At 35.7% G+C, this 15,975-nt stretch overlaps 1 protein-coding gene across 1 annotated transcript in view; it reads left to right on the top strand.

Annotated features, from left to right (window-relative positions):
- The window catches only part of TAFA5 (TAFA chemokine like family member 5), a gene marked incomplete at its 5' end in the record, with an annotated part of 293,171 nt that overhangs the window by 112,127 nt on the left and 165,069 nt on the right, over positions 1 to 15,975 (top strand). Inside the window, one exon of the mRNA XM_083860063.1 lies at positions 3,894 to 4,043. Coding sequence (XP_083716189.1) covers positions 3,894 to 4,043 — 150 coding nt within the window. The remainder of the gene's footprint in view (positions 1 to 3,893; positions 4,044 to 15,975) is intronic.

Below are 15,975 nucleotides of genomic sequence, written 5' to 3'. Positions count from 1 at the left end.
TTTCAAGAATGCAAAAACTAAAGATCTTTTAAAAACATGCTCTTTTTACATTGAGATATTCCCGGCACATTTGCTAAATATATGTACCTATACTCATGATTCCTACACACTTCCATGAAAATCTTCCTCAGTTTGAGGGCTGATCACAAGTGGACTTCATTTAGGAAAAAAGCAAAAGAAGTTCTGTATACAGCAATTACTGTAAACAATTTCAAGATACAAGCCAAAAGTGCAGTTCTGTTTTATTTAAAGTTTTAGCAGTTGTGCATTTTTTAGAAAAAAATTGTTTACTTTGTCTTGCATTTTTAATTCAGATTAATTTGTTTTTCCCTTTTTCTTAAAAAAATCCATATAGAAGCATTTGTGTTTGTAGAGGGAGAGAGTGGGGAGAGATCAACTGGCATTTTAAGAATGCAGTGCTACACTATAAGAGAGCATTAAAGAACTGAAACTTTTCTCTGTTTAGTAATCAAATGCTTAAAACAAAAATCAAATTTCCAATTAATTATTGGATTAGAATTATAAAACATATAAAATATTTACATATATGTATAATAACCATAGCAACAACAAGGAAATATCTACTAATTCACTTGGAAAACTCCAGCTTTATTGTACTTCTGAAATAGTCTTCATACTTGGTTCATAAAATAGTAAAACCCAGAATTTTCTTGAAAAAATCTTTTAGACAAAGCTGGAATGACTCTATTCTTTAATGATGCTTGTCCTTTTTTTCCACCAAGTTTATTTTGTTTATGTTGGAGGGTGGTGAATTGGTTTTTGTGCTGCAAGTACATAAAGAAAATATAATGCAAGTGCAGTGCCTTTATGACTGTTCATGGACTGTGGGTCCTAATCTCTCAGCCGGAAAATCTCCAGTGAAACTCCACCCATTGCTGCCTTGAGATTTCTTCTCTGGCTTTAGGAGTGAAGTGGAGCATGTTCAGAGGCTCACTGATGAACAGCCTTTTTTCATTACCATCTCTAAAAGAGGTCACTGTGCTAACTTCCCTGAAAATGAAAGGTATCCTAATTTTTGCAATTCAGTACTTGCAAGAAGCTTATTCATTCAGTTCCATTACTTTGTACCTTATGTTTCTAGACGAAATTGTTAAAAAGCCAAAGTAGCACACGTCACCTAAGTGAGGTACTCCTGTAGACTTGTCCTCTACCTAATGAAAGACAGAGAGGAGATGTTTTACATCAGGATGACTCTCTCTGGAGATGGCCTTCCATAACCTTAACTAATACTTTTCATGCTTTACAGCCATATGAGGCCAAGTAACAGTAGATGTACTCTGTGCTGCAGTGCTCAGTGTGCTTGCAATCTTTGCAGCCTGTGACACAATCAGGAGAAGATATTTATGTCATATATGTAAGAGCGCCTGTGGTTCTACAATAACTTACAATATCCTTACAATAACTTACAATATCTACAATATCCTTTTGGTATAGAAAAAAAGGAAAACAACAGACAAAATATCTATGTATAGCAATTACTCTTGTGTAGATATCCTAGTTTTCAAAATTCATAAAGAAAATAAAGTCACTGTGCCTGGAAGAAATTATCATTTTTGAAAACCAAAGCAAAACTAAAATTGTACAGATCTAAAAGCAGAAAATACCATTAGGTGTTCTTATTGATACTCATTGCCTGCAGTCTCTGGAAAGCTCATTGCCTTCACAAATTATCTTGACATAGAGCTTCATTGTTTTTATTCTCTGAGTATAGTCATTATTTGCCTTCACTGTATTGTAAGTCTGGTTCCTTTCCTCTGAAATGGGAGTTTATACAATTATTCACTGAGATTGTATGATTTATCCTAGCTTTTAGTGAAAGAAATAATAGTATAAAGTCTCATGGATAGTGGAGAGTATGGAAGCTGATACACTTACATGTGTCATACTTATGCTTCCACGCTTTTGTTCCCTAAGGCATCGGGGTCTAAATACACCTCTGATTATCTCTTTCTCACATGATCTACCAAGACAGCTATATTCCTTAGGAGCAATATGTCTCCTACTACCCAGAATGAAATATATTAGTTCCAGGGTAAAAAAAGAATATTTTTCTTTTTTTTCAGTTCAACATGTTTGATGTAGGTGGATCTCCCATGTCTTTTTCTAGAAAATTATGTGGCACAATCTTTCTGCTAAATCTTTGCATTCTAATCCAGTAATTTTGAATGGACAAAGAAAAGAGAAGTGTATACTAGTGCAAAAGTCCTCTAATTAATATGTTTATCCTAAGGTGTTTTTATTAACAGACTGGGTGGAAAAGAGTAGAAACACAGGACTGACCGTAGCTCATAAGTCTAGTTGCCAGCACTCATAAAACACAGTGGTGATAATGTTCACTATTGTGAATATATGTGTTTATAAGTGCCTAATGTATATTACTTATATATGTCTTATATTTGCATGAATTTGTAGTACCTTAGTCCACATCCATCCTTAAGATCTTCCTTTTTGCCATTTTGTGATTTAATGCCTTGTAAGATTCACAGAAACATAAAATTTAGGTGCTTTAGCAGTGAGTGAGACATGATTCTGGTGACAGTCTACAATATGTTGCTGTTCCACACAACAGGCATCTTAACTGCTTCTGAGAAGAATAGACTGGGTGAACTTGTATTGTGAATGAAAAAATTAAAAGTGTACAGAAAAAAAATTTGTACCTTTTGACTTAAAGGCCATTCATATATATTTCAGGTTGGTTTCATTTTATTTTTTTAGTTTTGACATTATTATAGAATTTTTGCTTTTTTCTCTTTTTATTTTTAACGGCAAAATCCAATTTACTGTGAATATTATTTAAACTGCATTTTTTATAAAAACAGTTGTGAATCTTCCTTTTTTTTTCATAAAAACTAAAACATAGAAAGGTTGTGATTTGCAGATAGTGTTGCACATGTTTACTACTGCACTATATATCTCAGAAATTATATGTAATGCAAAGTGGTAATTGGGAATTTTTTTCAGTCTTTCTACGCATTGAAATTCAATAATGTATCTTTCCTGAGTGTAAAAGGTAGTATTTTGGTATACTACTAGCTTACTAATGGTTGTACCAGAGGAAGTGCATTGCTTTAAAAGTATAGCATTAACTTCAAATTAATGTTCTTCATAAAATAATTTTTTGAGCTTTTCGGTTTGCTTCTCATAGCATGGTTCAAATTCAGAATTAGGTGGCATGGTTTTCTTTAGTATTTAGGAAAAGCTGCCTATATTGGAGAAGTCAATAAAAAGTAAGTAATTACTGAGCTAAGGGTATGGTATCATTTAAGCCTTTTGACAGTTATATAGTAAATTTAGTAAAATTAAAAAAAAAAAAAAAAAAAAAAAACAAACCAGCTATATCAAATATGAGTCAGGAAGCGAATTAATTACCTTTCAGTTTAGATGAAAAAAGAGCCAAAGGATTGAGAGTTTGGCAAATGTGGGCATGCTTTGGAAGGCTTTTTCTTTCAAAAGCAATACACAAAGCAGTTAAGACTTCGCTGTATTCATGGAAATTTGGGGAAGTTTTTATTTCCCATATGCTTTATAATTTCTTTCCTGGAAGTATGTAAAGAGTATACCATTTAAATTTCATTGCCATAAAAGATTGTTCCTTTACTTAGCCAACATAAGTAAAAGTAACCTGCATAACCTCAACTCTCTGACTTTTACGGAACAATAATCATTTTCTGACATAACCAGTTTGCAGGGTTTTTATATGTCCACCACAAAGAAAAAATTGTATGTCATCTCAGTTTTATTATATCCATCAGCTGGCTGCCCATTTGTTGTGGAGTGTCTGCTGTGACTTAGGGCCGTGGCTCTATTTGGCTGTAATAGATTGCCTGAAGTGCATTCAGTGACTCTGGTACCTGTTGCTGGTTTTTTTCCAGGTCACCTGGCTGCAGGTACGTGTGAGATTGTTACTTTGGACAGAGATAGCAGCCAGCCCCGAAGGACTATAGCCCGACAAACAGCTCGCTGTGCATGTAAAAAAGGACAGATTGCCGGCACAACAAGAGCAAGGCCAGCATGTGTTGATGGTAAGAAGCAAAAATATATTCAATCCATTTCTGCCAATGTAAGAGTGGTGTCCCATTAAAAAAATAAAAACTCTACAGAAGAAATTTTCATGTTGTACCAACTAACAGTGGCAATAGCATTGAAATTCATCCAAAAGATAATACTGAATAATAGTATAGATATTTCAATTACATTTTTTTAATTGGAAATTTCACTTTTGTTTTAACTCGATATGCAGTTGAATGTTAGAGGCATGGTACTGTTATATTCTGCATGTGATTACAGGAACAGCAGTGAAATGGCCTTCTTTTTTCCCCTATTTTTTATTCCTTAGAACATTAAAAAAAATGCAGCACGAAAGCCTCAAAGGTCTTATGCCACTGGGAGGCTAATGTGACTGCTCCCGTGTGATATTTAATGCTGTTGAAGAAAGCACTGATGCTATAATTGGAATACAGTATCTGAATGTACATCACATGTCCAGTATTTTTTCTCTCTTTAAAATGATATTCTGTATGATTCACTGCAGATGCACTGATAGCATCTATGTAGCTGGAAAACTGCTCACATACAGGGAGGTATGAAAATGTTTCACTTTGAAAGATTTTTTTGAGACAACTGAAATTCTCTGTTACATTAACAGTGGGAGAGTCTTCAATGGAGGCCAGCCTTGCAAAGCTTTTAGCAAGCTTTCATATTAAAAATGAAATTGGAGACATATTGAAAATAGTGTTGTAAAATTATATGTTTTGATCTAGTCTCCATTAACAGAAGTAAAAAAAAAAAAAAAAAAAGAAAAAAGAAAAACATGCTTATGTAGTAAACTATAATAAATTCATGTATTGGCTTTGAATACTGGCTGGTTTGAGTCCTCAGATAAAAATATTGTGTAAAAATACCCAACTCTACTGTTGCCTCAGAATTTGGTCATACCAATGATTATCAAAAAAGACAGCTCAAAAGGAGATTTCAGAGCCAACCCACAAAGCTAAATATTGAACATCATGCACATTCTATTTTTGCATTTTTCTTTCACTGTTTTTAGTACTCTGTAAGATAGTTCCTTATCTCTCTTTCATAATATAATACTATATCCAGTAGTTTTCCTTTCATGTTTTATTGCAAGATCATAAGATGCAATTGCTTAGGAAAGGAATGATTTTATTTTGTCATTTATAGTTGCAACTTTAGGAAAAATGCTTACTACCAATTAAAATATTCAACATATGTTTCCTATTTTAAAACAACAAAGTTCTAAGCAAAAAAAAAAAAAAAAAAAAAAAAAAAAGAGTTCTGCACCAGCTGATGGAAACAAAGCATAATTTTTCCTCAGTCAGTTTTGGCCTATGGTTAGATTGATTTGCTGTAACTTGTGTATCCAAAGGTAGCTGCTAGTAATTCTAGTTTTTCTTTATACCCAATAAAGAGCAAAAGGCACCTTCTCAGAGTAATTTATCTCATCATAACTGCCTAAGTCTGATGTATCACTCTCTGTTACACATTGTTTGTCTGCCTTGCCTTGATACACCTGTGAGTGTCTTAAGATGAAACTTATCTGGAACGTTCATGTCACTAAGACATGACTGCACCTCATGCTTCAATTATTACATTAGGCTGTTTTCAAAATATGGAGGCTTTGAGTCAATTTGATATTTGAAAATATTTTTTCTTTCCTTACGTATTTCTTAGGAAAACTCACAAAGAAAGTCTCTTTCAAATTCTGCTTGTCCTTTCAATGTGCTCGATCATCATTTTATGAAAACAGAGAACTCAATGACAGCATCCATGGTTGGATATCATGTAGTCAGAGAAGTTTTTTCATGTAATACTTCATGTTTGAAAAGTAAATGGGAAGTTCATCCATTGGAAAATAAAACTTCTCTGTAACATTTGTGTCTAAATACTTTATACTTTTTTTTTTCTTTTCTTTTTTCTTTTTTTTTTTAAGGCGGACAAGGAGTCACATGGAAAGGATCAGGGATAATGGGTACAAGTTTCTCCTGGGGATATTCCAAATAATTTTTCAAAATGAGAAAAATCAGCCTTTGAAACACTGCAGGGAACTGCTGGATTCCCTGTAATTGTACATTTAAGATGCAGTTGGAGGGAGTGTTGGGCCATTTTGTCTAGACTGGCATTTTTGCCTGAAAAGATTGGACCAGATGATCCTTGAGGTTCCCTTCCAACCTTTGATTCTGTGGCATATTAAGATATTAATAATACCATGGTTCTTTGTTATTTTGTGAAATGTTTATAATTAGGATGTTGAGCCTCTGCTAAGAATAACTACAAGATATGTAGGACATGCTACTTTATTTTCCTGAGCTGTTGGGGATGTTTTGTAATCAGAGCTCAAAGAGGTTGGTGATACCTAGAGCTGTATGTTGTTTCCAGACTAAAATGAAGGCAAAAGTCAAACCTTTGATTTGTAGATTTGTGTCATGAATGAAATGAGAAAAAAATTTGGTTTACATACCATCAACACAATTATATAGGAAAGAATAAACAAGCACTTTATCTTGCCTCTTACTTGCTTGCAAGTAAAGCTGGCAGATAAGTTGGCCACTGACTGACAAGTATTCATCTATGAATTTACCAAGTTCATAGTTTAAGGAATGAACACTGAATTCATCCATATTTTTATACACAATTTCTAGAATAATTTTTTTTCAAACAAAACTAAGTGCTTTATTTTGAACATGACATGAGCATTACATAAAATTATGTAGGAGAAAGGTGTTTTTGTCTCCAATATTATGTCAAACATTGCTGTTTAGGAATGTAGCAACCAAACATAATTGATGGGTTGTTGGTTTTTTTAACAATAAAGAATCCCATTTTTCAAACAAACAAATAAATCCTTCTCTGAACTTTCTTAAAGATGATGTAGAATGTACTTTTGCAAAATTTTCTTCATTTATATTATAGTTGATGTTAAGTATATAACTGCTATTTGAAATTTCATTTTTGCAATCAAAAAGAGAAAAAAAGTCAAAAATTTGGCTCTTTTCATTTTTTTATTTATATAGTCTTGATTTTAAAGAGACTATTTCTAAAGGTAAGGTAGACCTTAGATCTTTAATGCAAAGTCATATGTGAAGGAAGCAGGCATAGTAAATGTGACCTGCTAACCCAATAGTGAGAAAATATTAGCTAACAATTTTGTTGCATCTTCTGGCAAGAGAGTGGTTTAAGAATTCAGTATCAAAGCTGGTAATTTTTGCAACCTTAAAATTAATTTTGTTGTACCTGGCTACCGTTAGTACAATGATAGAAGTACATCAGAATATATTTGGTTGTGTAGTACATTTTCTGGAGCTTTGAAATGCAAGTGTCAATTCTTACAGCAAAAGGAGTAGGTAATTTAAGGGCTCTTAAACCTTACAAACATTGGGTGAGATTGAACTTGTCAACATAGCTCTTAGAGTAACTCCTGAGTTGATTATCAAAATCCACTCTGCTTTCCACTGCTGCATCACTTATAGTCTTTTCCTAAGAAAGGAAACACCGTGAATGTCAGACAGATAAAACTGGAATTCTTAGAAATAGAAATACAATATTTAGGATTTGGTCTGAGCAGTACATAAAGAACAGAGATTTTCTTGAAATATTTCTATATGATGGAGAGGGTTGATTTAATTTGTATTTTTTTCTAGCAGTCTTTCACCATGGCAGATTGCTAATGTATTCTGAAAAAAAAGCCATTGATATTCACCCTGATTTAAAGCTTGATTTAGTGTTGATTGCTTCATTTCCACACCCACAGAGTCATAATGTATATTTGGTATGTTTGGTTACGATGTAATTTTTATTCATGAATGTAGGGTTTGTGATATTATGACAGCGGTTTGCCTGCACTTTTCATTATATTATTTTTATTTGCAACTGGTGTTCCCTAGTCCCCTTTTTGAGATCAAATTCCATAGCAATGACCTCAGTTGCATTAGTTTGGTAAGATATTTTATTTCAACATAGCATCTGGTTTATCACCAGTGTAATTTCCCTGTGTGTCAGTTAAGCTTCATCAGTTTTTAAGCTGGAACCAGTGAGAGATTGGAAGATAGCAATTATTCTTTGATTTTGTACAGTACCTTTGCTAATTTAAATTTCTTTTAAAGCAAGTGATGAAAGTTCTTTGATAAAAGTTTGTGTACAGATTCACCCGTGATTTGTGCTCTTTCACAAGAATTGTGTAAATCTGAAAATAAGATTTGTTATGCCAAAACCTTTCTTAGAATGCAAGGACAGTATCCTGAGAAGTGTGCAAACAACTCCCAAATGTTCAATAATTCCAATACTTATGTCCAATATATATTTATAGGTTAAAAAATAAACTGCAGTTTTGTTCAGGAAATAAAAACAGTTGATGAAAGGAAAAGTGGCATGAGAGAATTAGTTTACTTGCCTGAAAATTAGGAAGGCAATCATTAATTTGTTTAGCTAAATTCTGTGATTGGAAGATTCTTATGGTCTGGGTTTGAGTACTGGTTACTTTTATCTCCCCTAAGTGCTATGAGAAATGCCAGGAGATCAATCCCAATATCCAAAAATCTTAAATTTGGACAGTTGTAGCTCAGATAACTGAATTCAAAGTGTTCAGACAACTGTGTGATCTGCTTGGCTTTTTTGTTTATTTGTTTTTTACATCTTAAAGCGTTAGTAATATTTCATTTCTTTTGCAAGCATTGTAGCAGTATTGGTTTCTATAGGATATTAGTGTATGTAAGTTGTTCATACATTATGATTAACATGCTTTTCAGCCGGCACTGATTGATTTTGTTTAACACAGACACTCAGCATCTACAAGGAAGCTACATTAGTTTCAATCAATAATTCCCTGCTCTTCTTATTATCTCTGGGACTCCATAGGGAGGTGTAGGGGTCAGAAGTGATCATTAATAGAATCCTAGGTCATCACATCAAACAAACTGCTTAATAACTGGAGAGCTTCATCATTCTAAAGAATTTTAGACATATTACAGAGAGCAAAGGAAAGAAGAAAAGAGAACTACATTTTTTAGAAATGAGAATTTTTGCTTTTACATTTAGAATATTTATGATGTTTGTTATTGTAATATTTATGTTATCTTAGCATGATTTTATTGCAGATATTTCAAATCTTCCTTCACTCTAATTATACATTTTACTTTGTTGCATTTAAGAAATTTCTCTTTAAAAAATAGGTAAAACCAAAAGGAAAACTAGTATGCATATCAAACCTAGTTTTGAACATGGCTTGAAGAAATAATAATTCCTTTCTTTCTTTCCTCATCCTACCTCCCACATATACAGTCACAAATCCATCTATACTTATAGATGCATCAGAGCATGTACATGGCTTTCTTTTCTTTAAACTACCTCTAGACAATATCATCAGTACTGCATATTTTCCTAGTTACTGATATGGAAGTAAATTTTTTTCTATTACTCATGAGCTTCCCTTTCCTATGCATGGTGCAGACATAGTCTGGCAATTTCCACCTTGCAGGTCACTTTTCATTTGGAAATGCACAGAAATTTTAATTCCAGTTACTTTGCTTCCAGCTCCAAACTGAGGGCAATGTGTAACATTCCAAAAGAAGTTGAGTGAAATTTCTTGTCTCAATAATATCACGAACTTACTAAAATCATGTAAACATGTTCACATTGAATACCTTTGTTCTCTTTGATCATGAATGTCAAGTGTCAGTTAGAGATTGAAGTGTTGCTGGGGAAGAATTGCTGTGACATGACAGAAATTGAGCAGATTGATAACTACCCTAAAGGAATACTTTAATGAAGAAGAGTAGGTAAGGGCTTCACTATGTTCTGAAATATTTGGTACCTAAACTCAAACAATTGAGGCCCCATCTTGAGTACTGTGGCAGTTTTGGGTCCAATATAAGATGGACATCAAACTCTTACAGTGAGTTCAGAGGGGAGTGACCAAGGTAAAGAAATGTCTTGAGGGCGAGACTTAAGGAGAGGCAACTGGGGTCACTTTGTTCAGCTTGAAGAAATCTGAGGGGTGACACTTATCTGTGACCCTTATCTCAGTCTACAACTCCATCAAGATGGGCAGCAGATGGGGAGATCCCCTCTCTTTGGTGACTAGTGTTAGGACCCAAGGAAATGGAATGAAACAGCATCAAGGGAGGATCAGATTGGACATTTTGAAAAGGTTCTCCAGTGAGCGTGTGATCAGGCAATGAAACTGGTTTCCTTTGGAAATGGTGATAGCACCAAACTGGTCAGAGTTCAAAGAGCATTTGGACAACAATCTTGGTCAGAGAATCACAGAATGATTAGGTTGGAAGAGAGCTTCAAGATCATCGAGTCCAACCCATGCCCCAACACCTCAACTAAACCATGGCACTGAGTGCCACATCTGGTCTTTTTTAAACACATCAAGGGACGGTGACTACACCAACTCCCTGGGCAGACAATTCCAGTACTTTATCACTCTTTCCATAAAAAACTTTTTCCTAATATCCAACCTATATTTCCCTTGGCACAGCTTAAGACTGTGTCCTCTCATTTTATCATTTGCTGCCTGGAGAAAGAGACCAACCCCTCCCCTGGCTACAGCCACGGTTCAGGAAGTTGCAGAGAGTGATAAGGTCTTCTCTGAGTCTCCTTTTCTCCAGACTAAAGTTCCCAGCAGATGTCTGGTATGTTAAAGTCATCTACAAGAACAAGGACTGGTGATCTTGAAACATTCTCCAGCTTCATATAGAATAAGTTGTCCACCTCTTCTTCCTAATTGGGTGGATGATAATAGACTCCCAGTGGGATGTCAGCCTTGTTGGCTTTCCCCTTAATTCTTACCCATAGGCATTCAACTCCATCTTCATTAGTTTCAATACTTATGGCGTCAAAAACCTTCTTAATATAAAGGGCCAGCTCTCCACCTCTTCTCCCTTTCCTGTCTCTTCTGAAGAGCTTGTAGCCATCCATTGCAGTGCTACAGCTATGTGAATCATCTTACCAGGTTTCCATCATAGCTCTGCTGTTGCACCATGGCTTCCACCTCTTCTTGTTTGTTACCCATGCTGTGTGCATTAGAATACCTGCATCTCATCTGGGCTACTGATTTCACCCCTAACTCAGGCTTACCACACTTGGGCCTGCTTCCAGACAGCCCAGCTGCATCCCCTTCCCCCTTCAAACCTAGTTTAAAGCCCTCTCAACGAGTTCCGCCAGTTCATGAGCTAAAATCCTTCTGCCCTTAGCAGAGAGATGGAGCCCATCCAGTTCCAGCAGGACAGGTCCTGTAAAAGTTGATCAAAGAATCCAAAAGTCTGCTGGTGACACCAACCCTTGAGCAACTTGTTCATAATATGGGCTATTCCTTTCATCATTTTTCTCTGCCACCAAAGAGACTGAGCAGAACACTACCTGTGCTCCTGCCCTATCAATCACTTGACCCAGTGCTATAAAGTCCCTTTTATTTGCCATGATGCTCCTCTTTTCAATCTCATCACTACCAGCCTGGAATATCAGCAGTGGATAATAATCAGAAGGCTTAATCAGCCCTGGGAGTGTCTTGATAATGTCCCATACTCAGGCTCCAGGGAGACAGCAGAGCTCTGTGTGGGATGTGTCCAGTCAACATATGGGGCCCTCAGTTCCCCTCAGAAGGGAGTCACCCACTACGACTGCCCTTCTTTTCTTTTTAATGTTAGAGGTCGTGATCCATGCAACAGATGAAGCATAATTGGTCATATGGTTTCTCTTAGAACTGAGAGGAGCAGGGACTGGACTTGAACCTTCCAGGTTCTTCCCTTCCAGCTTGAGATATTCAATGATTCTATGATTCAATGACTGGACCTGGCATAAAGATGCCGACCAGGATTTTGCATAAGGTCAGTCTTTTCCACAGAACAGTTCATTCATAGAAGTCAAGTAGCAGGGAGTGAGCACTGATCACAGCTTACAAGTCGGGCACAGTATAGGTTTGTGGTAAGGGAAATAATGCCAGGATAAGAGTGAATAAAATGTCTTTGAAAATAAAATACTTCTTGTACCTATAACAAAGACCTGGGAATACTTTTCACTTAAAAGTATCCTACTTCGAGGTTAAACCTGGCATCAAGGTACTATTTCAAGTCAAGAGATGGCTGCCTTTTTAAATTATAAGGCAGGGAAATATTTAGGAAAGCAGAATTATTTATGTGATTTGGAAGGTGGCCAGGAACCAGGGGTTAGCACTGATACTGTGCAAAGAGTGCTGAGAGAACTTTAATTGCCTCTAATGCTTAGTGCCTTGCTTTCACTTTTCATCTGAAAGACAACACCTTCAGCCTCCTGGTGTTTGATTGGATGCATTAGTTCATCAATGCTAACAGCTTCGTTTCCTTTACTTCCTTGACATTCCTATGCAGTCACCCATGTAGTCTAAACCTCTTTCATCTGTGTGCTCTGATGGCAGTTTCAGCACAGAAAAAATGGTTAGAGGTTATGTGACATTAGACTGTGGAACAATTTGGTGAGGAAGTGACTAGAAGCCTAATTACTACAGACATTTTAAATTGGGCTGGATAAAATAACTAGAGAACATATTATGCATTAGAATAAGCATTCATTGAATCACTGGGTAGAGTTTTCTGTGCTTGATATCTTGCGGCAGGGCACTCTCAACCACCACAGCGGTCTGATTGCAATCTGATTCATTACCTAACTTCAGGCAATAGGTCAACACGACATTCCTAAATTCAGGAGTTTGGTCACTGTAAGCTCCCTCTGTGTCTTCCTCTGCAGACAGGAGTCTACAATGGGCATTTCAGAGATCACTTAGTGTCAATATTGAAATCACTTCTGAAAGCTTGTCTCTTTTTCTTTTATGGCATTAAAGGGAACATAGGATGACTAGCAGATAGGTTTTCTGCTTGAATATAATGTGTGTAAACATTTTAGACCATCAGCTGCTCAGATTGCCTTCTGGAAAAGCCACTGTCTTCACTGATTAGAGGCAGTTTAAAGAAAAAATGTAATATGATTATATTACCCCCTCTGCTTGTCATCCTACCTTTCAGTTATCTCCAGAAGAGTGGGAAAAGAGAAACTTTCAAAATTATTCATGTGTGAAGGTGGGCTTCTGTCAGGGCAACATGTTTGTCTCCAGTGAGTGTAAGAGACTACAGAGAGATGAATCTTTGTAAATACCCCTGCCATCAATGAATGAGATCTAGCTATAGCTAAATGACATTTCAGACACTATGTGAAAGTAGTGTGGTCAAAGAATATTCTTCCCCTCCAGTATTAAGTTTATAGCTCTTTGCATTAAGTGCAAAGAGCCATTAAAAAAAAAAAAAAAAAAAAAAAAAAAAAAAAAAAAAAAAGTGTTTCATAAAAGTGAATCAAGAAAGGCTATAACATGGTTAGAAATGGCATTTTAAGGCTATGTACCACTTTATTTTTAACTTACCATGGGTTTAATATCTGATATGATAGATGATGTGTCAGAAGAGTCCTAGAAAATCTTAAAATTGATTGCTAAATTAGTGACAACATTAATAGCACTACTATACCCAGCACCTGAGACAGAATAGTTAGTGCTAGGCATTTCTGTGTGTCTCTTTCAGAATAATCTGCACAGTGCTGATTCAGCTGATTCAGGGAAAATATCTTTTCTGGAGACAGAACCTTAGAAAGCCACATATTTATGGCACTACAAAGGAGTTGTGCTTCCCCTGCAGTTATGGGATGAGGTCATATTGGAGGAGGAAAAAAATACTTGTGTCATAAAAACTGGCATTTTTATATCAGAAGTAAACTTTAATTTGTCTTTATTTTTTATTTCTCTAACTTGCTTTGCTTATGTTTTGCTGCCGTGTTTTTTTTACAGTATCACAGACATGAAAGATACTTCATAAGCCAGTTTCACACAGTCCTAGACTAAAAGCTTTTTCAGTCTAATAGTATTGTATCACATAATTTGTGATACAAGGCAATATGGATATGTAGCTGCTTCTTTTTCTAATTATCCAGATTCCAGGGAGTAGGATAAGGAGGAAAGCCCTCAGAGCTTCTTTGTACTCTAAGATAAGGTGGAAGTGGAAAAGTAGAATTTCCATCCACTTGTTTGAGATTATGCCTTTTGAGAGTTTCAGGGGTTCATCTAGCATCCCTCTGAGAAGGGTATTCTTCTCAGAGAGAAGAGAACTTCCACCCATGCTTATTCCTTTTGAGAGGGCAAGGTTCAGCCCCAATTGAATATGAAGAAACGTATCCGTCTAGACTGTGCATCGCAAAGGAGAAATCAATTCTTATTTGAATTAGGAAAAAAAATTAAGTGTTTCAGGTACAGAATAGAACTGATTCGGAGTTTGATTTTTTTTAAAAAAAGGAAAGGTCTATGAATTGGGGTTTTTTTTGTTTGTTTGTTTTTTGTTTTTTGTTTTTTGTTTTTTTGTTTGTTTTTTTGTTTTGTTTTGTTTTGTTTTGTTTTGTTTTGTTTTGTTTTTTTAGTTATATGGGAACACTTTGGTGCACTAACTAGCAGCAGCATTACAGTAACAATAGCCAATGGAAATAATCACCTGTTTTATCTCCAATTATATCATGTAACAGTCTACAAAATTGTAAGACTCAGTCCTCCTGACCTTGGGAATAATTTTTTTTTTTAATTGTAATTTTAAAGTTTATGGTCTGGAGTGTATGTAATATAGATTAAAATAATTCAAGAAAAAGCTTTCTTTGGTAGGATAGATGTCTTCTGCACAAAGCAGCAAGCATATTTTAAATTTCAGGCTTCAGCTTTGCATGAATTTTTAATTTTGTCAAGCATAAAACATTGAGGGCTTGCTAAGAATATTGACGAATTCTGAGCAGCTTTTTAAAAGTAAGTAGTTACCCTAGATGCAGTATTGACACTCTTGCTTTAACAGCCTTAAGTCAGAATTTTGATGTAAGTTTTGGAAGTCTAATCATTATATATAAGTATAAAGCCAAGGGAAATGCCAGTCTTGGAACAAGGAAAAGAAGGCTACAGTGCTGAGTGTGGGTCCAAGCATAGCCCTGCCCAAAATATAAATGAACCAGATTCAGTATCATCTGGTCATGTCTCTGACACGTCCCCTTCTGGCTTACTGTGTGTTTATGTGGGGCGATACCTGATGGGATCCCTCTAGAAGGGCCTGTTGCCTGTCTGAAGAGCATCAGCAATTTGTTCCCAGCTCAAGTTTTATCTTCCTTCAGAAGACAAACCATGCTATCCACAAAGTGCCTGGAACTCAACTTCATTGTGATCTGCTTTGTGAAACTGGATCAGGAACGTATTGTGTTTTAGCTAATAATATCAAGGTTTTCTCTGTGCGTTTAATCTCAGAGAAGTTCAGAAACTCCCACAAATGTCTGTCTCTTTGAATCTGTATTTTTGTATAGATTCTGTCTGAATTTTTATTCACAACTGCAGGCAGCCTGCTTAATAAGTTCAATGTGAATGTTAGAAGAAGCTCCTTGTTGAAGTGGTGGGCAGCAGGCAGATAAACTGCCTCACAATCTTGGGGCAGGAGAACATTTGGGTTTTAAAAAGCTTGAAAGTCTTCACTGTTAGAAAATACATTTCCTGAAGAGCAATTCTTAGACTCTTTATGCTAATGAACTGGGTTCTGCAATTCTGCATTTGCCACATGTCAGAAGTGGAAGTCGTGGTCTGTAGGAATATTTTAACTACCTGACCTCTGTTCGTTTGAATTTGCATCGCACTTTAATTTTTGTGATTTCACCATCCTACACTAAAAAGTGCTGAGTTAGTGTTGTCTTCTTTTACCAGTGATATGAACGGCATTATCTGTATTTGTTGGTGTTAAGCCCCAGACTTGCTGGATGAGTTCCTTAAAGGCGCTTAAGTTTTTTATGCCCTGAGGCAGGGGCACAGGAGAAACACGATCTTCTCAGGAGGTTGTGCAACAAACTTTTACTGTCAAACTTTAGAAAATAAGGATACTTGGCAAATTTTAAACCAAATAT

Source organism: Zosterops lateralis (genome assembly GCF_965231275.1).
Source record: "Zosterops lateralis genome assembly, chromosome: 4".
Taxonomy (NCBI): Eukaryota; Metazoa; Chordata; class Aves; order Passeriformes; family Zosteropidae; genus Zosterops; species Zosterops lateralis.
This window is presented reverse-complemented; position numbering and strand designations above follow the sequence as displayed.